Here is a 25,609-nt window from a genome sequence, read left to right as displayed (position 1 = left end):
AAATAAACTCAAAATGGATTAAAGACCTAAATGTAAGGCCAGACACTATCAAACTCTTAGAGGAAAACATAGGCAGAGCACTCTATGACATAAATCACAGCAAGATCTTTTTTGACCCACCTCCTAGAGAAATGGAAATAAAAACAAAAATAAACAAATGGGACCTAATGAAACTTAAACGCTTTTGCAGAGCAAAGGAAACCATAAACAAGACCAAAAGACAACCCTGAGAATGGGAGAAAATATTTGCAAATGAAGCAACTGACAAAGAATTAATCTCCAAGATTTACAAGCAGCTAATGCAGTTCAATAACAACAAACAAACAAACAAACAAAAAACCCAATCCAAAAATGGGCAGAAGACCTTAATAGACATTTCTCCAAAGAAGATATACAGATTGCCAAGAAACACATGAAAGACTGCTCAACATCATTAATCATTAGAGAAATGCAAATCAAAACTATAATGAGATATCATCTCACACTGGTCAGATGGCCATCATCAAAAAATCTAGAAACAATAAATGCTGGAGAGGGTGTGGAGAAAGGGGAGCACTCTTGCACTGCTGGTGGGAATGTGAATTGGTATACCCACTATGGAGAACAGTATGGAGGTTCCTTAAAAAACTATAAATAGAACTACCATATGACCCAGCAATCCCACTACTGGGCATATACCCTGAGAAAAGTGTAATTCAAAAATAGTCATGTACCAAAATGTTCATTGAAGGTCTATTTACAATAGCCAGGACATGGAAGCAACCTAAGTGCCCAACATCGGATGAATGGATAAAGAAGATGTGGCACATATATACAATGGAATATTACTCAGCTATATAAAGAAATGAAATTGAGATGTTTATATTGAGGTGGGTGGACCTAGAGTCTGTCATATACAATGAAGTAAGTCAGAAAGAGAAAAACAAATACCATAGGCTAACACATATATATGGAATCTAAGAAAAAAGAAAAGAAAAGGTCATGACGAACCTAGGTGTAACACAGGAATAAAGACACAGACCTACTAGAGAATGCACTTTAGAATATGGGGAGGGGGAAGGGTAAGCTGTGACAAAGTGAGAGAGTGGCATGGACATATATGCACTACCAAACCTAAAAGAGATAGCTAGTTGGAAGCAGCCGCATAGCACAGGGAGATCAGCTCGGTGGTTTGTGGCCACCTTGAGGGGTGGGATAGGGAGGGTGGGAGGGAGGGAGATGCAAGAGGGAAGAGATATGGGAACATATGTAAATGTATAACTGATTCACTTTGTTATAAAGCAGAAACTAACACACCATTGTAAAGCAATTATACTCCAATAAAGATGTTAAAAAATTAAAAAGAAAAAATAAAAAAAGAAAAAAAGAATGTTTTTTATACATTCATAAAAATCAAGTAAAGGGAAATATCAAGTGTTTCCTTTCATACCTGTGGTTGGGGATGAGTCCAGATCTCCACAGTAGTTGTCTTTTTCATGGGTGTGCGAGATCGTATAACCTCTTTCATTGGCTTTACAAGGGGAACAAAAAGAAGTATTTTTGTTTGTTGAAAGTGAAAAACATAGTACATTGCACACATGCATCAAACACAGGTAAGTAAAATAGTGCCTGGGTAAATATCTCTTTCTAGGCATTGTAGTTATTGAGGACTTACAATGTGATAGGCACAGCTCTAGGTACTGGGAATAAACAAGAGAAAAAAGAAAAGAAATTCCTTTTCCAACGGAGCTTATAACCCAGTGTTACATTTAAGAGTTCTTTTAAACATTTGAAAGCAATTGTGGAGGGCAGTTTAAAACATTTAAATGGCCGAAATTTAAGTTGGAGAGACTTTCAGTCCAATGCTTTTACAACTCAATGTCTTCCACAGCTTGCATTTGCAAATTTACAGTGTCTGAAATTAAAATCTATCCTGTGCATGCCACCACATCACAAATTTGCTATCTATCATATAAAGATATTTAACAATTGTTAGAAATGCCAAGAAATTTATGAACCAGTATAGAGATACTAGCATACCAACCCAGAATAATTATCAAGATTTTGAAAAGATGATGTCTATATCCATTTTATTTTCTTCAGGACAGAGAGTATATTATCTGTTTTAAAAATATTGAATGTATACTCTACAAATTTCTTTGTATGTGATTTTAGTATATGGGGGAAAGGGTTTGGTTAAAAAGTTATCCTTTTATCTAGCCAAGGGAGAAATTTTTCAAGGAAGCTAAGAAAACCCAGTTCAGTGACTGTTGGAATCTCATGGGCTATAATAGCAGAATAGAGTAGCAGTGACAGAGACCTTATGTCACACTCTCAAGACTTCATACTGATGTTTGGTGTACTACCAATTAGAGTTATGTAATTATTACTTGACAGGGTTTTGAGGGGGAGCATATTTTCCACCAAAAATATGTTTCTGGCATAAGGATTATTTTAGGCTGATTATTTTTATGAAACAGCAGACATAAGAAAAGCTCTGAAAACCAAGAGAAGTTACCCTTTTGTAGAGGATATTTACGTTTATAAGGGAAATCTCCATTTGTAAGTGTGTCTCTCTCTCTGTACCAGGAAGTGAAGGATGACTAAATCTCTAAAACTTTTTTCAGTGAAGTAGGCAACAGACCTAAATCTGCACAACAATCTTACCCATGATTATTGTGCTTTTCCTCATAGCCTCCCATAACTGGCTCCCCTGCCCCCAACATCTTCTTTGTCTTTATCTGAAGATGGTATTTAAGGTGATGTCTTGGGCCGTTTCAGATAGTTACTCAGATTTCCTGGGTATCTCTCACATATACAGGAGGGATACATGTTATTAAACTTGTCTGTTTTTCTCCTGTTAATCTGTCTTTTATTATGAGGTTGGGGGGAGGGTCTCAGCCAAGAATCCGAAAGCGTGGAGGAAAAATTATTTTTCCTCCCCCACAGTTTTAAGTGCTCCATTCCTATTGCCTTACGATGACAGTTTATTTTTTATATTTTTATTATTCCTGCATGCCCATTAGTTCAAATCAAGAAAAGAAGATGGGCTTCCCTGGTGGCACAGTGGTTGAGAGTCCACCTGCCGATGCAGGGGACACGGGTTCGTGCCCCGATCCAGAAAGATCTCACATGCCACAGAGCGGCTGGGCCCGTGAGCCATGGATGCTGAGCCTGCACGTCCGGAGCCTGTACTCCGCAACGGGAGAGACCACAACAGTGAGAGGCCCGCTTACCACAAAAAAGAAAAAAAAAAAAAGAAAAAAAGAAGAGACAGTCAGGGGTCCCCTGGTGACGCAGTAGTTAAGAATCCACCTGCCAGGGGCTTCCCTGGTGGCGCAGTGGTTGAGAGTCCGCCTGCCAATGCAGGGGACACGGGTTCGTACCCCGGTCCGGGAAGATCCCACATGCTGCGGAGCGGCTGGGCCCGTGAGTCATGGCCACTGAGTCTGTGTGTCTGGAGCCTGTGCTCCGCAGCGAGAGAGACCACAGCAGTGAGAGGCCTGTGTACTGCAAAAAAAAAAAAAAAAAAAAAAAAAAAAAAAAATCCACCTGCCAATGTGGGGGACATGGGTTCAATCCCTCGTCCGGGAGGATCCCACATGCCGTGGAGCAACTGGGCCCGTGTGCCACAGCAGCTGAGCCTGCAATCTGGAGCCCGAATGCCACAGCTACTGAAGCCCGTGCGCCTGGAGCCCATGCCCTGCAGCAGGAGAAGCTACCACAGTGAGAAATCCATGCACCACAACAAAGAGTAGCCCCCGCTTGCTGCAACTAGAGAAAGCCCTCACACAGCAACGTAGACCCAATGCAGTCAAAAATAATATATATATATATATATATATATATATATATATATATATAAATAAATAAATAAATATATATATATATAAATATATATATATATATATATATATATATATATATATATATATATATATATATATATATATATAAAGAGACAGTCAGATGTGGAACATAACATTTTTAAGGCCCAGTTGAGCAAGAATTATTTTGTTATCATTTAAATGGCAAATAGTGTTTATTCTGCAATGACACTATAGCTGTGACAAAAAGCATGCAATACACGTTAATATTACAGACTAAGCAAGCACTCACCCCAATATTCCAACTCACAGTAAAGCAACAGTTAGAAGAATTAGAAAATTAAAATGAAAGGTCTCATCATAGCAGAATTTCATCACAAACATAAATGAAAATGAGTGACAAAAGTAAGTTTCTGAAAAGCTAATTTGTTAGCCAAGCAGAGAGAACTACTCACTGATGGCGAGTTATTAAACAGGGTTTGCTTACAACAACCAAAGAAATACATCTAGAGAAAACAAACTTAAGACTATTAGCGTTTCACCAAATACAGTTACTCAAAAAGTTGAGGACATTGAGAGCAACAGCAATGGTAAATTAAAAAAAAAAAAAAAGGAAAATGGTATGGAGTGTTTTTCCTTCCTGAGTTAACAGATGTTACCAACAATGCTTAATTGCTGTTACTTGATTGAGGAAGTGATACCAAGTTTGAAGAGACTGAAAAATTAGCCTCTATGAATGAATTGTCTGTGTGGAACAGAACAGGTAAGAATATTTTCAAAGAATTTGACAAAACACTAATTCAGTAAAACCTGATGTGGGATCTGTTAAGGTGTGTTGCAACTAATAGTGGGTGAAATGTATGTTGCACAGAAAAAAAGTTTAGCTGGACAAAAATACAATACTTTGGGAAACATAAGGTGTTCAAAGCCTATGGCTGTTTATTGTATTACACATCAGCAAGTACTTTGTGCAAAATATTTGAGTCTATCATGTGTTATTGAACTAGGAGTGTCAATAGTGAACTTCATTAACTATTGCTAATGGAACTATTGTCATTCTGTGAACGTTTATCAAAATTGCAAGTTGAATATCCTGACTTGCCTTACCATACAAGCAGTTGGATGGCTTATAAGTGGCAAAGGTTTATTTTTGAGCTCAGAGCCAAGACGGAAATTTTGCTGAATGAGAAGTACACTTGACCACTATTATTGAATGCTGAATCACTCTGGCAATTAGTTTTTGTTGCAAACTTGATAACGTCTTGATAAATCAACCTAAAATTGTAAGTTAAAAGAGTGATTATGTGCAAAATTTATACTGCAGTAAAGTCACTCTGATGACAACTGAAATTGTTTGAGTCACAAGTAATGGTAAGTTACTTTATACACTCCAGCCCTGTAGAAGTTAAAACAAGAAGCAGAATTTCCTTTTGTGCACAAACTCAAATTTTCAATAGGTTGCAATAAATATGGAATTGAGGAGCTTTTATCTGTCAATTAGAAATGATCAATCTTCAATGTAATGGCATGCTAAATGGCAGATATGAAGAAATGAATCTAATACAGTTCTTCACATGCCTTCCAAGGATAGATATGTTGAGTTAAATCTATATGCTTGTGGATTGATATCAGTATTGGGCAGTACCTATCTGTGTGAAAAGACATTTTCCGAGATCAGATATACAAGACCATTCATTTCATTAGTAGTTCTCTATTACATAAAACATTGTACTCATTATTATTACACTTGATGGTTTGAATATCATCAATTGAAATTTTGGGGGAATTTGGTTTCTCTTTTGTTATATATAAAACCTACTGAAACTGAGCAGGACCCTGTGGGGCTCCTGGGCACAAAAGCCTTTCTGCTTTCCTTGTTTTTTGTTTGTAGGAAATAAGCTTCATTCAGGTTCCATGACCATCCCTAGTTCCAAAGGGTAGGTTCAAACAGTTGTTAATCATGGAAGGGAGAGGATTGGGAGACAAAGGAGGAGCAGTCAAGAAACGATAGTGCAGCTTTGGGGCAGGGTCCTCTTACCCCCTCAAGAGATATACATAACAATATCTTTGACCTCTTCTGCAGAACTAAAACCCCCACCAAATGGAAGATGTTAACTACTTGATGAAGCATTCTTCATTCCAGAGAAAAGGTCACAGTTTGATAACCTCCAGAACCACAGAAGCCCGTCACAAGACCACAGTGATGCCAGATGATCTCTGGATTGAAGGAATGCAAGCCCTGCATGCACCCTGATCCTTATCAGCAACACTGCCCCCCTTGAACCTTTACTATAAAACTCCTCACAAGACCCCATGGGTTGGGACATATAGTTTTCAGGGCATTAGCTTACTGTGGCCTCCTTCACCTGGCAAAGAAATAAAGCTATTCTTTGTTACTTCACCCAAAACTCTGTCTCCAAGATTCAATTTGGTGTGACAGAGGTCAGGTTTCAGCAACACTACTCTGGCCCTTTACAGAAAAAGTTTGCTGACTTCTGATCTAAAGGAAAAGAAAAGACAAACTAATAACTGTAATTAATGGACAAGTCTATGAAATAAGTAAAGTCTGGTAGACTCTAGATGCAGAGGGTGAAGAGAATATTTTTTTTGGCAGAGAGAGCAATATGGTCTAAGGTAGGGAAATCCAGGATGTTGTCTATATGACTGAAGATGTAACTGAATGATGGGACAGATGTATGAGAAAGTGAATTAAGCACATATTCCTGATGGACTTGCAAAGTCAGCTGGTGATTTTATAGTTATACACTAAGCAAAGAGGAAATTCTCAAATGTATTTGAGAAAAGTGTCCTGTGCTACAGTAGTTTCTAAGCAGATTTGTGCTCAGGTCTCAGATTTAACCTTATTTTTTAGAACAAGTCTACTAGAGTTGCATTTCCTATGCACAGTTTAAGAATGTGATTTTAAAATTTTCTGTCAATTGTGAGCAGTTTTATGTCTGTCTGTGTGGCAGTCTGTCAAATGTATCATGCCACATTGTAGGGTAGCAAAATTTGCCACCCCAAAACTTATCTTTTTGACATGAGGATTAATTTAGGCTGGTTATTTTGAAGAAACAGAAAGCTCAGGAAGTTTTTCTTGTTCCTTCCCCCTTAACTGCCTAAAAGCATTTAGATGAAGAGCCTATTCGCAGAATAGAGCTATCACAAGAGATATTTGCAAAGAATATAAGCTTGGTGAGGTGGAGGAAACTCAGCAGGGTCTAGAGATCAGAGTCCACTCTGTGTCCCATCCTCCCTGCTTGCCCCAGCAAACATTTGTTTACCAAACATTTGCTTTTACATCTCCATGTCAATTGCCTTCCTCAGCATCAAAGCCCCAAACCACTACCCCCAACATCCTTCTTTGTCTATAGTTGAAGATGGTATTTAAGATGAGAGTTTCAGGGTTTCCCTGGTGGTGCAGTGGTTGAGAGTCTGCCTGCCTATGCAGGGGACACGGGTTCATGCCCCGGTTTGGGAAAATCCCACATGCCGCAGAGCGGCTGGGCCTGTGAGTCATGGCCGCTGGGCCTGCGCATCCGGAGCCTGTGCTCCGCAACGGGAGAGGCCACAACAGTGAGTGGCCCACGTACCGCAAAAAAATAAAATAAAATAAAGATAAGAGTTTCAGCCATTTTGGTGAGTTACCCAGTTTTCTGGGATCTCTCCCATGTACATATGTTATTAAATTTTTGTTTTGATTTTCTCCTGTTAATCTGTCTCAGGTCATTTTAACTCTTAGAACAGCCAGAAGAACTTAGAAGGACAGAGTAAAATTTTTTCCTACCTGACAACATTCAAATGTCCATTAAATTAAATAAGGATAGTATATTAGGTGGTTAAATGCTTAAAGCTATGTGGATGTATCTTGTCCATTTAACTTTGACAATAAAATTTCTCTATTGTATAAAATGCTTCAATATTCAACTATTAGGAAAAGTTTATTGAATTATATTGTGCACAAAAATAACAATTTAAAGTTGAAATAATACTCCCACCCCTAACAATGTTCTTTCCATTACTCTTTCCCCTTCCACCAAACCCCAGAGTTTTAATATTAATAACTAAGAAATGGTCTAATAAAATAGCTCCAATATACAGAATTGCTGAGGATTAACTATAATGCAAATGAGAGAAATGGCAGTTCTAGGAAATACTAGTGTTCAAAAAATCTATGCTTGACCTTTTTAATAAAACAAAATATGGTTCATCATTGACATCTGAAAGATAAGATGCAGATCTATGTTTCTGTTTCTTTACATGCACCACATACTGAACCAAAATGTATCTTCCCTTTTATGGAATCAGATATCAAGCTGTCAAGTAAAGAGTAAAGTGCTTTATAATAATCACTGTCTTTACAGATTTAAACCTCATTTTAATCCAGTTCATATTAAGACAGTGCTTAATAGTGAAAAGTGAGAAGTACATCTTATTGTTGATTGTAAAGAGTTGTGAGAAGTGTCACTGGTATTATTGCTAAAAATTAAAAAACGAATACTTCCAAGAGGATGGACAGATATTGGCTCTTCTTATCATTCTTGAATCAGATATTACTAGTTCATAGTTTAGACATTGGAAAGGAATTCAACTTTATTTAAAAACGTATTAAATCCATTAGACACTAATATTTCATCAGTGATGCCCTGTTGATCTAATGAAATAGTCATACATGAAAGAAAATAAAATGTTCATTTATCTTATTTCACCATTCAGAATCCAGAAATTTTATGCCTTAAAAACTTGTCTATAGTCTGCTTGAATGATTTTATCTATGAATGTGGGAAGAGTCTGGCTAATAAGGACCTCTGAATCAGAGTAAATGTCCCAAACTGTATTAAATCTCCCCGAATTTTTTGTCTCAGGCAAGAAGTAAGGAAATTTTCAACCAAATTTACATTCACAGAAATGTGAATTATAGCCCAAAATATACACAGTGATATAGTTTTTGTGATAAATGAGAAAATATTTTCGGCTGCCAAAAGATTTAGTTTTTTTAAAAAAATAATAAGACACTTTTACAGGTGACCTACAAGAATAAAATTCACTTCCCCAACTGTGACTGCCTTACAGAAAAGGCTTATGAAGCAATATAATTTGATTTAAACTTCTAAATATGACAAGGCCTTCTAAATGTTCTTCCCAAATGTTTTCCTGACAGTGTCACACAGAATCTGAGATTCAGGAACTTAACATATTAACTGCATACCTTAACCTGACTAATCCCCAAACTACTGGGTCAGGCAAACCCAGACTGATTCTGTGATTGTTTTAGGTTGAAATGTGGAATGCATCCTTTATTCTCCCTCTTGGGAAATTTTATTGCCACTTTAATCTAATAGTAAGAAAATCATAGTTAGAATAAGATCATGATATTTCTGACTAGTCTCAACATTACATTATTGTTTCAAAATCTAGCAGAAAGAGAATCCAGAGGAGCTTCAGTGATTCAGCAATTACATTTCTTTCTCAAAGGTTGCAGGTTTCCCACTAGAAATGTAAGTATGCTTCCATTTTCTTGGTAATGGTATGCAACCCAAGAATCTCAGATTTTGCAGAAATGTGACATTCTAAGTTGTCACAATCATCCTTTTATTTTAGCTACCAAAGACTACAAGTGAATTTAACTGATAGATTATTGTTATTTTATTGCCATATATTAGACACATTGACAGGTTAGGGAAAAAGTCTTCGCAAACTAGCATATAAGACATTTTTGGAAAGTCTTATGTAATATCTATCACAATGATATATGCCTAAAGACATGCAAGTATGTGGGTGAGGCTTATAGTGATAATATTTATAAAACTTTTCCCTCATTCTCATTTACTTCCTTAAAATAAATCCAAATCCTTACTACGGGGATAATATCCATCAAAACTATGGCAAACATTTACAAATATAAAGTGAAATTTGATCCTTATTTTTGCCCATGATATATTTACTTGAAGGATTTTGTGTTAAAAATGTTGGCAGAGGGGAGCTTCAAGAAAGCAGAAGAGTAAGATGTGGAGATCACCTTCCTCCCCACAAATACATCAGAAATACATCTACATGTGGAACAACTCCTACAGAGCACCTACTGAACGCTGGCAGAAGACCTCAGACCCCCCAAAAGGCAAGAAACTCCCCATGTACCTGGGTAGGGCAAAAGAAAAAGAATAAACAGAGACAAAAGAATAGGGAAGGGACCTGCACCAGTGGGAGGGAGCTGTGAAGGAGGAAAGGTTTCCACACACTAGGAAGCCCCTTTGCGGGCAGAGACTGTGGGTGGCGGAGGGGGGAGCTTTAGAGACACAGAGGAGAGCACAGCAACAGGGGTGCAGAGGACAAAGCAGAGAGATTCTCTCACAGAGGATCGGTGCCGACCAGCACTCACCATCCCTAGAGGCTTGTCTGCTCCCCTGTCGGGATGGGTGGAGGCTCCAGCTTCGGTGGATCCCAGGGAGAGGACTGGGGTTGACTGCATGAACACAGCCTGAAGGGGGCTAGTGCGCCACAGCTAGCTGAGAGGGAGTCCAGGATAAGGTCTGGAACTGCCAAAGGGGCAAGAGACTTTTTCTTCCCTCTTTGTTTCCTGGTGCGCGAGGAGAGGGGATTAAGAGCGCTGCTTAAAGGAGCTCCTGAGATGGGCGCGAGCCGTGGCTAACAGTGCAGACCACAGAGACGGGCATGAGATGCTAAGGCTGCTGCTGCAGCCACCAAGAATCTTGTGAGCAACCACAGGTCACTATCCACATCTCCCCTCCCAGGAGCCTGTGCAGCCCACCACTGCCAGGGGCCCGTGATCCAGGGACAACTTCCCCAGGAGAACACATGGCATGTCTCAGGCTGGTACAACGTCATGCCGTCCTCTGCCGCCGCAGGCTCAGCCCACATCCGTACATCTCCCTCCCCCCGGCCTGAATGAGCCAGAGCCCCCGAAACAGCTGCTCCTTTAACCCTGCCCTGTCTGAGCAAAGAACAGACGCGCTCAGGTGACCTACATGCAGAGGCAGGGCCAAATCCAAAGCTGAACCCTGGGAGCTGAGCAAACAAAGAAGAGAAAGGGAAATTTCTCCCAGCAGCCTCAGGAGCAGCAGATTAAATCTCCATAATCAATTTAATGTACACTGCATCTGTGGAATACCTGAATAGACAACAAATCATCCCAAATTGAGGAGGTGGACTTTGGGAGCAACCATATATATACAGTTTTTCCCTTTTTTCTCCTCTTGTGAGTGTGTATGTGTATGCTTCTGTGTGTGATTTTGTCTGTATAACTTTGCTTTAACCATTTGTCTTAGCATGCTGTCTGTCCTTTTATTTTTTCCTTTTTTTTTAGTATAGTTTTTAGCACTTGTTATCATTGTTGGATTTTTTTTTTTGGTTTGTTTGCCCTCTTCTTTCTTTCCTCCTTTTTTAAATTAATTTTTAATTTTTTAATAATTATTTTTTATTTCAATAACTTTATTTTATTTCATTTTATTTTATTTTATCTTTTTTATATCTTTCTTTTTTTTTCTCCTTTTTATTCTGAGCCGTGTGGATAGCAGGCCCTTGGCAGTCGAGCCAGGTGTCAGGGCTGTGCCTCTGAGGAGGGAGAGCCAAGTTCAGGACATTGGTCCACAAGAGACTTCCCAGCTCCATGTAATATCAAATGGCAAAAATCTCCCAGAGATCTCCATCTAAATGCCAAGACCCAGCTCCACCCAACGACCAGCAAGCTACAGTGCTGGACACCCTATGCGAAATAACTAGCAAGACAGGAACACAACCACACCCATTAGCAGAGAGGCTGCCTAAAATCATAATAAGGTCACAGGCACACCAAAACACACCACCAGACGTGGACCTACCCACCAGAAAGACAAGATCCAGCCTTATCCACCAGAACACAGGCACTAGTCCCCTCCACCAGGAGGCCTACACAACCCATTGAACCAACCTTAGCCACTGGGGCAGACACCAAAAACAACGGGAACTAAGAACTTACAACCTCCAAAAAGGAGACCCCAAACACAGTAAGTTAAGCAAAATGAGAAGACAGAGAAACGCACAGCAGATGAAGGAGCAAGATAAAAACCCACCAGATCAAACAAATGAAAAGGAAATAGGCAGTCTACCTGAAAAAGAATTCAGAATAATGATAGTAAAGATGATAAAACATCTTGGAAATAGAATGGAGAAAATACAAGAAACGTTTAACAAGGACTTAGAAGAACTAAAGAGCAAACAAACAATGATGAACAACACAATAAATGCAATTAAAAATTCTCTAGAAGGGATCAGTAGCAGAATAACTAGGCAGAAGAATGGATAAGTGACCTGGAAGATAAAAGAGTGGAAATAACAACTGCAGAGCAGAATAAAGGAAACTGAATGAAAAGAATTGAGGACAGTCTCAGAGACCTCTGGGACAATATTAAACACACCAACATTCGAATTACAGGGGTCCCAGAGGAAGAAGAGAGAAAGAAAGGGACTGAGAAAATATATGAAGAGATTATAGTTGATAACTTCCCTAATATGGGAAAGGAAATAGGAAATAGTTAATCAAGTCTTGGAAGCACAGAGTGTGCCTTACAAGATAAATACAAGGAGAAACACTCCAAGACACATATTAATCAAACTATCAAAAAATTTAAAAAAAAGAAAAATATAAGCAGCAAGGGAAAAACAAAAATAACATACACGGGAATCCCCATTACGTTAACAGCTGATCTTTCAGCAGAAACTCTTCAAGCCGGAAGGGACTGGCAGGACATATTTAAAGTGTTGAAAGGGAAAAACCTACAACCAAGATTACTCTATCCAGCAAGTATCTCATTCAGATTTGATGGAGAAATTAAAACCTTTGGAGACAAGCAAAAGCTAAGAGAGGGCCTCCCTGGTGGCGCAGTGGTTGAGAGTCCACCTGCCGATGCAGGGGATACGGGTTCGTGCCCCGATCTGGGGGATCCCATATGCCGCGGAGTGGCTGGGCCTGTGAGCCATGGCCGCTGAGCCTGCGCATCCGGAGCCTGTGCTCCGCAATGGGAGAGACCACGACAGTGAGAGGCCCGCGTACCGAAAAAAAAAAAAAAAAAAAAAGCTAAGAGAATTCAGCACCACCAAACTAGCTTTACAACAAATGCTAAAGGAACTTCTATAGGCAGGAAACACAAGAGAAGGAAAGGACTTACAATAACAAACCCAAAACAATTAAGAAAATGGTAATATGAGCATACATATCGATAACTACCTTAAATGTAAATGGATTAAATGCTCCCACCAAAAGACATAGACTGGCTGAATGGATACAAAACAAGACCCATATACATGCTGTCTACAAGAGACCCAATTCAGGCCTAGGGACACATACAGATTGAAAGTGAGGGGATGGAAAAATATATTCCACGCAAATGGTAATCAAAAGAAAGCTGGAGTAGCAATTCTCATATCAGACAAAATAGACTTTAAAAGAAAGACTAGGGGCTTCCCTGGTGGTGCAGTCGTTGAGAGTCCGCCTGCCAATGCAGGGGACACGGGTGTGTGCCCCAGTCTGGGAGGATCCCACGTGCTGCGGAGTGGCTGGTCACGTGAGCCGTGGACGCTGAGCCTCTGTCCTCCTCAACGGGAGATGCCACAATGGTGAGAGGCCCGCGCACCGCAAAAAAAAAAAAAAAAAGAAAGACTAGTACAAGAGACAGAGAAGGACACTATATAATGATCAAAGGATCAATTGAGGAAGAAGATATAACAATTGTAAATATTTATGCACCCAACATAGGAACACTTCAATACCTAAGGCAAATACTAACAGCCATAAAAGGGGAAATCGACAGTAACACATTCATAGTAGGGGACATTAACACCCCACTTTCTCCAATGGATAGGTCATCCAAAATGAAAATAAATAAGGAAACACAAGCTTTAAACGATACATTAAACAAGATGGACTTCATTGATATTTATAGGACATTCCATCCAAAAACAACAGAATACATTTTCTTCTCAACTGCTCACGGAATATTCTCCAGGATAAATCATATCTTGGGTCACAAATCAAGCCTTGGTAAATTTAAGAAAATTGAAATTGTATCAAGTATCTTTTCTGACCACAACACTATGAGACTAGATATCAATTACAGGAAAAAAATCTGTAAAAAATAGAAACACATGGAGGCTAAACAATACACTACTTAATAACCAAGAGATCACTGAAGAAATCAAAGAGGAAATCAAAAAATACCTAGAAACAAATGACAATGAAATAATGACAACCCAAATCCTATGGGATGCAGCAAAAGCAGTTCTAAGAGGGAAGTTTATAGCAATACAATCCTACCTTAAGAAACAAGAAACATCTCAAATAAACAACCTAACCTTACACCTAAAACAATTAGAGAAAGAAGAACATAAAATCTCCAAATTTAGTGGAAAAAAAGAAATCATAAAGATCAGATCAAAAGTAAATGAAAGGGTTTCCCTGGTGATGCAGTGGTTGAGAGTTTGCCTGCCGATGCATGAGACACGGATTCGTGCCCTGGTCCAGGAAGATCCCACATGCCATGGAGCGGCTGGACCCATGAGCCATGGCCACTGAGCCTGCTTGTCTGGAGCCTGTGCTCTGCACTGGGAGAGGCCACAAAAGTGAGGGGCCCGACTACCGCAAAAAATAAATAAAGAAATAAAAAATCAATGAAAAAGAGATGAAGGAAACAGTAGCAAAGATCAATAAAACTAAAAGCTGGGGCTTCCCTGGTGGTGCAGTGGTTGCGAGTCCGCCTGCTGATGCAGGGGACATGGGTTTGTGCCCAGGTCCGGGAAGATCCCACATGCCATGGAGTGGCTAGGCAAATGTGCCACAGCCTCTGAGCCTGCGCGTCCAGAGCCTGTGCTCCACAACGGGAGAGGCTACTGCAGTGAGAGGTCCGAGTACCTCAAAAAAAAAAAAAACCTAAAAGCTGGTTGCTTGAGAAGATAAAAAAAATTGATAAACCATTAGCCACTCTCATGAAGAAAAAAAGGGAGAAGACTCAAATCAATCAAATTTGAAATGAAAAAGGAGAAGTAACAAAGGAGACTGCAGAAATACAACAGATCATGAGAGATTACTACAAGCAACTATATGCCAATAAAATGCACAACCTGGAAGAAATGGACAAATTCTTAGAAATGCACAACCTTCCGAGACTGAACCAGGAAGAAAGAGAAAATATGAACAGACAAAACAGAAGCACTGAAATTGAAACTTTGATTAAAAATCTTCCAACAAATAAAAGTCCAGGATGAGATGGCTTCACAGGCGAATTCTGTCAAATATTTATAGAAGAGCCAAAACCTATTCTTCTCAAACTCTTCCAAAATATGGCAGAGGGAGGAACACTCCCAAACTCATTCTATGAGGCCACGCTCACCCTGATTCCAAAACCAGCCAAAGATGTCACAATGAAAGAAAACCGCAGGCCAATAACACTGATGAACATAGATGTCAAAATCTGCAAAAAAATAATAGCAAACAGAATCCAACAGCTCATTAAAAGGATCATACACCATGATCAAGTGGGATTTATTCCAGGGATGCAAGCATTCTTCAATATATGCAAATCAAACAATGTGATACACAATAATAATAAATTGAAGAAGAAAAACCATATGATCATTTCAATAGAGGAGGAGAAAACTTTTGACAAATTCAACACCCATTTATGATGAAAACCCTCCAGAAAGTAGGCATAGAGGGAACTTACCTCAACATAATAAAGGCCATATATGACAAACCCACAGCCAACATCATCCTCAATGGTGAAAAACTGAAACCATTTCCACTAGGGTCAGGAACAAAACAAGGTTTCTCACTCTCAGCACTATTATTCAACATAGTTTTGGAAGTTTTAACTACAGCAATCAGAGAAGGAAAAGAAATAAAAGGAATCCAAAATGGAAAAGAAGAAGTAAAGCTGTCACTGTTTGCAGATGACATGATACTATACATAGAGAATCCTAAAGATGCTACCAGAAAACTACTAGAGGTAATCAATGAATTTGATAAAGTAGCAGGATACAAAATTAATGCACAGAAATCTCTTGCATTCCTATACACTAATGATGAAAAACCTGAAAGTGAAATTAAAAAACACTCCCATTTACCATTGCAACAAAAAGAATAAAATACCCAGGAATAAACCTACCTAAGGAGACAAAATACCTGTATGCAGAAAATTATGAGACTGATGAAAGAAATTAAAGATGGTACAAATAAATGGAGAGATATACCATGGTCCTATATTGGAAGAATCAACATTGTGAAAATGACTCTACTACCCAAAGCAATCTACAGAGTCAATGTAATCCCTATCAAACGACCACTGGCATTTTTCACAGAACTAGAACAAAAAATTTCACAATTTGTATGGAAACACAAAAGATCCCGAATAGCCAAAACAATCTTGAGAAAGAAAAACGGAGCTGGATGAATCAGGCTCCCTGACTTTAGACTATACTACATAGCTACAGTAGTCAAGGCAGTATGGTGCTGGCACAAAAACAGAAATGTAGATCAATGCAACAGGATAGAAAGCCCAGAGATAAACCCACACACATATGGTCGCCTTATCTTTGATAAAGGAGGGAAGAATATACAATGGAGAAAAGACCGCCTCTTCAATAAGTGGTGCTGGGAAAACTGGACAGCTACATGTAAAATAATGCAATTAGAACACTCCTTAACACCATACACAAAAATAAACTCATAATGGATTAAAAACCTAAATGTAAGGCCAGACACTATCAAACTCTTAGAGGAAAACATAGGCATAACACTCTATGACATCAATCACAACAAGATCTTTTGGACCCACCTCATAGAGAAATGGAGATAAAAACAAAGTAAACAAATGGGACCTAATGAACCTTAAAATCTTTTTCACAGCAAAGGATACCATATCAAGACAAAAAGACAACCCTGAGAATGGGAGAAAATATTTGCAAATGAAGCAACTTACAAAGGATGAATCTCCAAAATATACAAGCAGCTCATGCAGCGCAATATCAAAAAATCAAACAACCCATTCCAAAAATGGGCAGAAGACCTAAATAGACATTTCTTCAAAGAAGATATACAGACTGCCAACAAACACCTGAAAGAATGCTCAACATTATTTATCATTAGAGAAATGCAAATCAAAACTACAATGAAATATCATCTCACACCGGTTAGAATGGCCACCACCAAAAAATCTACAAACAATAAATGCTGGAGAGGATGTGGAGAAAGGGGAACCCTATTGCACTGTTGGTACGAATATAAGTTGATACATCCACTATGGAGAACAGTATGGAGGTTCCCTAAGAAACTAAAAATAGAACTACCATACAACCCAGCAATCCCACTACTGGGCATATACCCTGAGAAAACAATAATTCAAAAAGAGTCATGTACTTCAAAGTTCATTGCAACTCTATTTACAATAGCCAGGACATGGAAGCAACCTAAGTGTCCATCAACAGATGAATGGACAAAGAAGATGTGGCACATATATACAATGGAATATTACTGAGCCATAAAAAGAAACAAAATTGAGTTATCTGTAGTGAGGTGGATGGACCTAGAGTCTGTCATACAGAGTCAAGTAAGTCAGAAAGTGAAAAGCAAATACCGTATGCTAACACATACATATGGAATCTAAAAAAAAAAAAAAAAAAAAAAGGTCATGAAGAACCTAAGGGCAAGATGGGAATAAAGATGCAGACCCACTAGAGAATGGAGTTGAGTACACAGGGATGGGGAAGGGTAAGGTGGAACAAAGTGAGAGAGTGGCATGGACATATGTACACTACCAAATATAAAATAGATAGCTAGCTAGTAGTAGCCGCATAGCACAGGGAGATCAGCTCCTTGCTTTGTGACCACCTAGAGGGGGTGGGTTAGCGAGGGTGGGAGGGAGGGAGACACAAGAGGGAGGAGATAAGGGGATATATGTATATGTATAGCTGATTCACTTTGTTATAAAGCGAAAACTAACATACCATTGTAAATCAATTATACTCCAGTAAAGATGTTATATATATATATATATATATATATATATATATATATATATATATATAAGTCTCCCAGCTAGAGGGGGTGGCACAGGGAGGTTGGTTAGGAGGGAGATGTGAGAGGGAGGAGATATGGGGATATATTTATATGTATAGCTGATTCATTTTGTTATGAAGCAGAAAATAACACACCATTGTAAAGCAATCATACTCCAATAAAGATATTTTAAAAAAGTGTTGACAATATATCAACTTTTAATTTTTATAGTAAATTACGGGGAACAATTTTCAGTGGCAGTGAATACACTCCAGATATTTCCTGAAATAGGAATAAAATCCCTCAGGTAATTCCTACACTCCTTAATGTTTCCTAAGATCCTTCTGTGTGTTTTTCTGTCTTACAATTAACAAAGTGGTAGGCAATATCTGAGGAGGTAAAGATAAGTGTTTAAAATAAATTAACATCGGGCTTCCCTGGTGGCACAGTTGTTGGGAATCCGCCTGCCGAAGTAGGGGACACGGGTTCGTGCCCCGGTCCAGGAAGATCCTACATGCCGCAGAGCGGCTGGGCCCATGGGCCATGGCCACTGGGCCTGCGTGTCCGGAGCCTGTGCTCCACAATCAGAGAGGCCGCAACGGTGAGAGGCCCGCGTACTGAAAAAAAAAAAAAAAAAAAAAAAGAAAGAAAAAAAGAAAAGAAAAAGAAAAAGAAATTAACATCTACTCATCATTAGAGTGCAATAGTGGAAAAGGCAGGGCCTTTGAAATCTGCATCTGGCTCTACATCTTACTAGGTTTACGAATTCTGTGAAATTAAAGATGACTCTCAGTTTTATCATCTGGGAAATGAGTATAATATGAGCCTCTTAAGACCACTGTATTATACTGAGTTACTAAAGTGCCTGGCACCTTATAAGTATCCTCTTCACTTGAACTGTTACGGATATATCTTCCCTAATCACATGAAGTGGAAACCTTCTACAGCCATCCCCCATGTGGTTCTCTCTCTCTCTCTCTTTCTCCCTCCCTCTCTGTCTCTCTTTTCATCTCAACATTTTTGAAATTAGTAATTCCAATTACTTAAAAAAGTTTTTTGTATATTTGAAAAATTAAAATTACCAACTGCTACAATAAATAGCACAGGAATGTGATGGTTGAGGGTTGAGAGAACAGGGAAGAGGTAGAAATTAATTATTCCTTATTTTTCCAATTACTGCATAACTTCTAATTGGGAGAAACCTCCTTTGATTATAGATAAATTCCTTTTAGTCACATAAAAATAAATTATCTGTGAATTTACTTGGCATTCCAAAAAACACATTGGTTTACCAAACTGAAGATTGCCCGAAATCTTCAAAATCTGAGAATGAGTATTAATCATATTTATGAATACCTAAAGATAGACAAAGCCAAATTGACTATTGAAAAATTTTAAATGAATTGACTTATTAACATGTTATGCAATGTGTGTAAATTTGCTTAAAATTCAGTGAAAATTTTTTGAATTGAGGCAAGAAGGAGAGAGGTTGGATTGAGTAAATTTAAAGATGGAGTTTGTTATTTGGTATTCATTTAAAATTTTCAAGTCTTCTTAAAATTTTGTCTCCTAAAAGTACTGTATACATTACATGCTTGAAGAAATATGACAAATTTAAAATTTCCTAGTAAGTAATACAGAGTAAAGTGTTCCCATGTAAACTCACAGAGTAAATTTATACCATATTTTTGTAAGATGAGGCTAGGCCAGAAATACACAATTTACTATGTTTCCTTTCCACAAGACCAATGGGACACATTTGTCAGAATTAAAATGGTATGAAAACCTACGTTCATCAGCATTCTGGTATAGATAGTACATTGTGGATTTGGAACACCTTATGTCCTATGACCTTATGTCTTTATTGTTTGGATCTTTTTTTTTGCTTTGTTTGTTTTGCTTTTTACTTGCAAACTGGTGTTAAACGACATGGGTTTCTAAAAGTAAAGCACACATTTGATAGCAGTGGATGGAATGGTGTAGAAAAGGTTTAACACAGGTTAATATAAAGTAAAATTTATTTTAAGGTTATTTTTTCTTGGATAACCACTATCATCAAAGATAAAATGATGAGGACCTAAGGAAAACAGTTTTGGATTATTCCATAGGCATATCCACTATTTTCCAGACTGGTCTGAGTGCCTCAGAACAGGTTTGGCATCGCAAGAATATGCCGATCCTCTTTCTGGTTGTAGTTAGCCCTAAGCAAAATGTGACAAAAAGAGGGGAGTAATTTGTGAGGAATATATTAATTTATCCATAAGGATTCCAAGGGTTCTGCCAAAAGCAAACAGCTATTTTGAAATTGTCTTCAAGCGTAACAAATTACCAGGTGGAAAAATCAACAAGCTTGGAGCACTTAATTATATCTTTTATCTTAATCATCAACAAGTCAAGTGTATGCTTATGTGTTTAGGGAAGGGGGGATGTTATAGAAGGGGGATGAATTAACACTTAGAAAGCTCAGAGGTTTAACAAAATCTGACATGAGATTTGCCAGATGGTTTGGTACAGGACTGTAAAACTTGAAACTAATCTTCATTTGAGTTTTAATGGTTGTATCTCTCTTATGAAGCCTCTTGCTCTTCTGCTATGGATATTCTGCAAAATTATAGATCAGGCTTTAAAGAGCAGCTTCTATGAACAGAGTCTCCTTAAATCTCAGCTAAACTGAGCAAGAAGATTACATGTTATTATGATGTAGCACAGCAGGATTTTCCCCCAGCAAACATAATGATGTGAAAAAGGATAAAGCTATCACTCTGTGCAAAGAGGTCATTCATAGAAGAACAATGCTTTTCACACAGATTATCCATACATGTTGAAATGTTCACATTGCAAAAGCTTTTTTCTTAATGTTTCTTTGAAGAGCTCTGATCCTGACAAGCATCCAGATCTAGATAACAAGACCCAGTGATCATATCTCTAGGAGGTGGCCTGCCCCAGGGCACTTGGGAGAGAGTGTACCTGTCACAGACATTACTGGAAAAAAAATAAAGTATTTTTTTCTCAGGTAATTTACATTTAGTCCAAGCTTATCAATTTTATTTGAAGGAGAAGACATTTTTCTCAATTTTACATAATTTAAGTTTACTACACATTAAAAATACATATTCTTATTAGCACACAAAAGACCAGAAAATAATATACAGAACTATAACTCTGTATGTATTTTCATATTTCAATATTCCTACTGAAAGCCAATTAAGGTATGTGCCATAATAATGAGCTTCAAATATTCAGTAGAAGAGTTAGGCTGTCATCAGATTATTTAACACCAGATCATTTGAACTTTCATCTTTTAAATATCAACGCTTATCAGAAAATATCAGTAAATTATGTTTAACACCTTTAAATAATAATTTATGTTTCCTTATTCACTACATTATTTCTTGCTTTCAACTTTCTGAGAATGGCTGGAAATTACTCCTCAAAGTAGACACGGATATTTCAAACAAATGGCTGCTGATTATTTTTCAAGAACTAGACCCAAATGAAGACACAAGTATGCACATGCACACACATGCACATCCATATGCACACACTTCTATAAATTTCATTTAGTCCTCATTTTCAAAGTAATCATTGTCATTGCAGTTACCATAAATTCTCAAGAATACACTATGTAAGTAGCATCTGGGCTAATCTCTTAAATGTTTTCAAATTCTTTAAAGCTGGCTCTGAAAGCATTAAAAACTATTCTAAACTTATAATTCAGAGATAACAATTATACATTTTCAAAGATCTTATAAATTGTTAGAGAAAGCATAGGGGTGGGGGTAAACCTTTGCTTTAAAATACTTTTTCCAGGGGCTTCCCTGGTGGTGCAGTGGTTGAGAGTCCGCCTGCCAATGTAGGGGACACGGGTTCGTGCCCCAGTCCAGGAAGATCCCACATGCCGCGGAGCGGCTGGGCCCGTGAGCCATGGCCGCTGAGCCTGCGTGTCCGGAGCCTGTGCTCCACAACAGGAGAGGCCACAGCAGTGAGAGGCCCGCCTACCGCAAAAAAAAAAAAAAAAAAAAAAAAAAAACCAAAAATACAAAACTTTTTCCAATAGGAATTGAAAGAGCTCAAAAGAGTGAGATTAACTGACTATTTAGCAGTTTAATGTAGGGTGATTTTTTACATAAACATAATTTTTTATATTTTTTCTAAACATTAATTTTTATATTTTTTCTAAGACACAAGAGTAGAAGTAATTCATGCATTTATTGTACATTTTAAAACATGTGTCTTTCACTTGGAAACATTTCCATGTGTAAATCTCTTGAATGGGGAAATATATGATAATTTATTATATGTTATAGCAATGTTTAATTTGAAATATAAAAGTATTATTTTGCAATTGGAAAGAAAAATACAGCAAGTTTGGCCAGATTTATGCTCAAAATACTAAATGTGATTGCAATTAAGCAAAAATTATAGTATTTCTATTATTCATAGAAATAAATACAGTACAGATGAAGCTAAACTCCTAAAGACTTAACTATTCCCTGCAATGAAAAACATGACACAATGAAAATTGTTTAGGTTATTGGCATCAGTCTTGTCTCCATGAAAGGGACTCTACTGCATATAAACTAGACGCCATCATGAAGAAGATCTGTTGTATATCAGTAGTACTAATATCCACACCCCCTTGCAATCTCTGATAAAGATAAATTAACCTTTGTCTAGAACACACACATAAAATAATGACTTTATCTCTACCTCCAGTCTGTAATCTTGCCTGCAGTAAGTCTCCCTAATGATTATGTCAAATGAGAAATCTCTCTTTCAGTTACATATTAAAATCTGGATTGGTAATTCCTAAATGTTAAACATGTCTGCCCTTAACTATAAATGAATTATAATTGCATCATCTGTGTCTACTCGAACTTGCCATCATTCAGACATGAAAATGATGACACCAATTATTTAAATAGAGAATGGAATTGTGGACTTATAGCTTTTTCTTCTATCGATTCACCTGTGAACACAAAATCTATGGAAAAAGGGTTGTCCGAGAGCTGGTGGCCACAGCAATTATGAATTAGTTTTCTTCTCCCCAAATCAAATTACAAGTCAAAAATTAAGAATTATATACTTTTTGTCCTAATATCAGGACATTAGATTCAAGTGCGGGACAGAGAGAGATAATAGTCCTATTTCATTATGGAAATAATGATTTCCCTCAGGATTTATATCATAAGGCACAAAAAGGGACTTCTTCCTAAACTTGAGAATTTAGTGAGGCATGTTAAAAATTTAGGAAATCTGTTTTCAACTCCAACCAAGGTTCACATGCTGGGTACAAACAAAGTCTTACTAGATTTCTTGGACAAAAGAAAACTGTCTTGTGAGGTTGCTGTCATGAAAGTCTTCTGAGTTTTGCAAAGATGCTGCTTAGGTTGAATATTTTTGGCAACATAAACATGGCCAAATAGGGGCCCTCATTGTTGCTATGAAAACTTGGCTTTGTGAGTATAAATTCAATATTAAAGAATTAAAAACAATCCATGTAGATACACTATTAATGGTATTAATTAAAATTAGTTTTCAGCACCAAAAATCTTACTAATTAATTATTTTAAAAACATTCATCTTGGGCTTCCCTGGTGGCAGATTGGTTAAGAATCCGCCTGCCAATGCAGGGGACACGGATTCAAGCCCTGGTCCAGGAAGATCCCACATGTCACAGAGCAGCTAAGCCCGTGCGCCACAACTACTGAGCCTGCTCTCTAGGGCCTGCGAGCCACAACTACTGAAGCCCTCACACCTAGAGCCCGTGCTCCGCAACAAGAGAAGCCACTGCAATGAGAAGCCTGCACACCACAACAAAGAGTAGCCCCCGCTCACCGCAACTAGAGAAAAGCCCGCATACAGCAACAAAGACCCAACACAGCCAAACATAAAATAAATAAATTTTAAAACAACAACAACAACAACAACAAAAATTCATCAGCATTGCTTGCTAAGCATATGTATATCCAATTCCTAAGTTGATATCAATAAACTAGTAATGAAATAAGATGTTTTCTATAGTTAAAAAAATGTGCTAGACTAAGGTATTGGTAAATCTAATTTCCTTTTGTCAGAACCTGAAGAATATGCATTATGACTATATTAAAGCCCTTCATATAATAAAGACATTTCTAATTCCTCAAGAGATCCTTCTAGGAATCTTGAGTGATATGCTAGAAAATATTTTGACCTGAATTAGTCTACAACCTACATCAATCAGCTAAAAACCTGAAGCAAAGAGTAAACGGAGGAATGGAGAGTAATGCAAATAAGTAAGAGTGGAAAAATAGTAAATATAATTAGTGAGGAAAGAAATAAGTTAGCTGTCTGAAATATGATGGAAAATAATGTAGGCAAAATAGAGATGTGACCTATATAAATGTGCCCCTATGCTAGGTGATTACCTATTGAATTTAGGAGGACAGTAATGAAAGAGTCCATATTAGCTCAATTAGAGCAAATTTACCTTGACCAAAACAAGAGGAATAATGAGCAAATATGAAAATGGAATTTTAAAATTGGAGTTAAGTTACAAAGGGCAGAAAGTTTAGTACTGTTTATTTTTGTTTTAGAACATTAGGAAAAATTTGCATATTATAATGTTATAATAAAAAATAAAAATAATCATAATTATGTCTCTTTAGAGTAGATTTTCTAAAACTAAGCTAGATTAAAATCTCAAGTTTATTTCATAGTAGATTTTACAGTAAGTGGTCTTTAAGGACTAGTTAAAAAAGGGGAAAAAGTAAAAATGAATAATCTATATTTCTGAGAAAGCAACCTTTTTATATATCAAGAACTTTATGACCACTATATTATTACTTTCCCATCAAAGGTATTGAGGAAATATTTATTTACTAGACTCATTGGAATTTTAGTTTAAAAGAAATGCACACTCATTATATACAGACATGGGCTCAATATTGAGACTGATGAGAAAGACAGGAATGTTGAAATCCTTTTGAAGTTAAGAGAAAATGCAATTGTTTGCCAATGTTGAGTGGGTACAGTGATTGCAGAAATAAACAAAATTAATAGCCAAGGTTTTAAGCTATTATTTCTTAAACTGCCTACTTCAGCCCAAGCCTAACATGATTAAATAATATGTCAAATAGGGGCTTCAAAGAAGATAAGCACATAAAGATTCTTCTAGCTCAAGACCTACATATTATATTTTGCTTTAAATATCTAATCAATTCGGCTTTTTATTTGTTATGTTTTTTGTACACAAATAGTTCGAGTAGATTAGTAAAAATAACAAAGAATTTACAAACATAGGCTTTAGAATCACACAGACCTGAATCAAATGCCATTTGTGCATGCTAATTTGTTCTAAAATCTTGTACAAGTTAGTTAACTTACCTGAATCTCCGTTTCCTCATCCTTAAAAAGGAGAATGAAAACACCTCTCTCGTGGGATTGGTGTGAAGATTAAACAGATCTTTGTGTACAGCAATTAGAATAGCACCTGGCATATATCATTAGTATTCAATACATGCTACCATCTATTTCATGTTAGTTCAAAGCAAATATAATCACCTTAATTGACAATCAACATTTGGGCATAAGAGGGTCTACTTTATCTTCCTATAGATTCCAAGAAGGAAGAAAATCATAGTCTAATACAGCACTTGAATTATAATATAGCATATCTCTTCTTTGAGCATGACTTTGTAACAATTTACATCTCATTGTGTATAATACCACCTACAAGACATCTTATGAAGCAGCCTTATGCTACATTACTAATCTTATT

At 37.4% G+C, this 25,609-nt stretch overlaps 1 protein-coding gene across 8 annotated transcripts in view; it reads right to left on the bottom strand.

Moving 5' to 3' along the window:
* The window catches only part of PCDH11X (protocadherin 11 X-linked), a gene marked incomplete at both ends in the record, with an annotated part of 695,461 nt that overhangs the window by 365,529 nt on the left and 304,323 nt on the right, over positions 1-25,609 (bottom strand). For 6 of the 8 annotated variants that reach the window (XM_079727504.1, XM_079727507.1, XM_079727505.1 and 3 more), the window contains one exon: positions 1,430-1,510. The exons of the other annotated variants lie outside the window; for them this stretch is intronic. In XM_079727504.1, the coding sequence (XP_079583630.1) occupies positions 1,430-1,510 (81 nt within the window). The remainder of the gene's footprint in view (positions 1-1,429; positions 1,511-25,609) is intronic. 8 annotated transcript variants of the gene reach the window in all.

Source organism: Hyperoodon ampullatus (genome assembly GCF_949752795.1).
Source record: "Hyperoodon ampullatus genome assembly, chromosome: X".
NCBI classification, from domain to species: Eukaryota; Metazoa; Chordata; class Mammalia; order Artiodactyla; family Ziphiidae; genus Hyperoodon; species Hyperoodon ampullatus.
The sequence above is the reverse complement of the archived record's forward strand: the minus strand, read 5'-3'. Positions and strand labels throughout refer to the sequence as shown.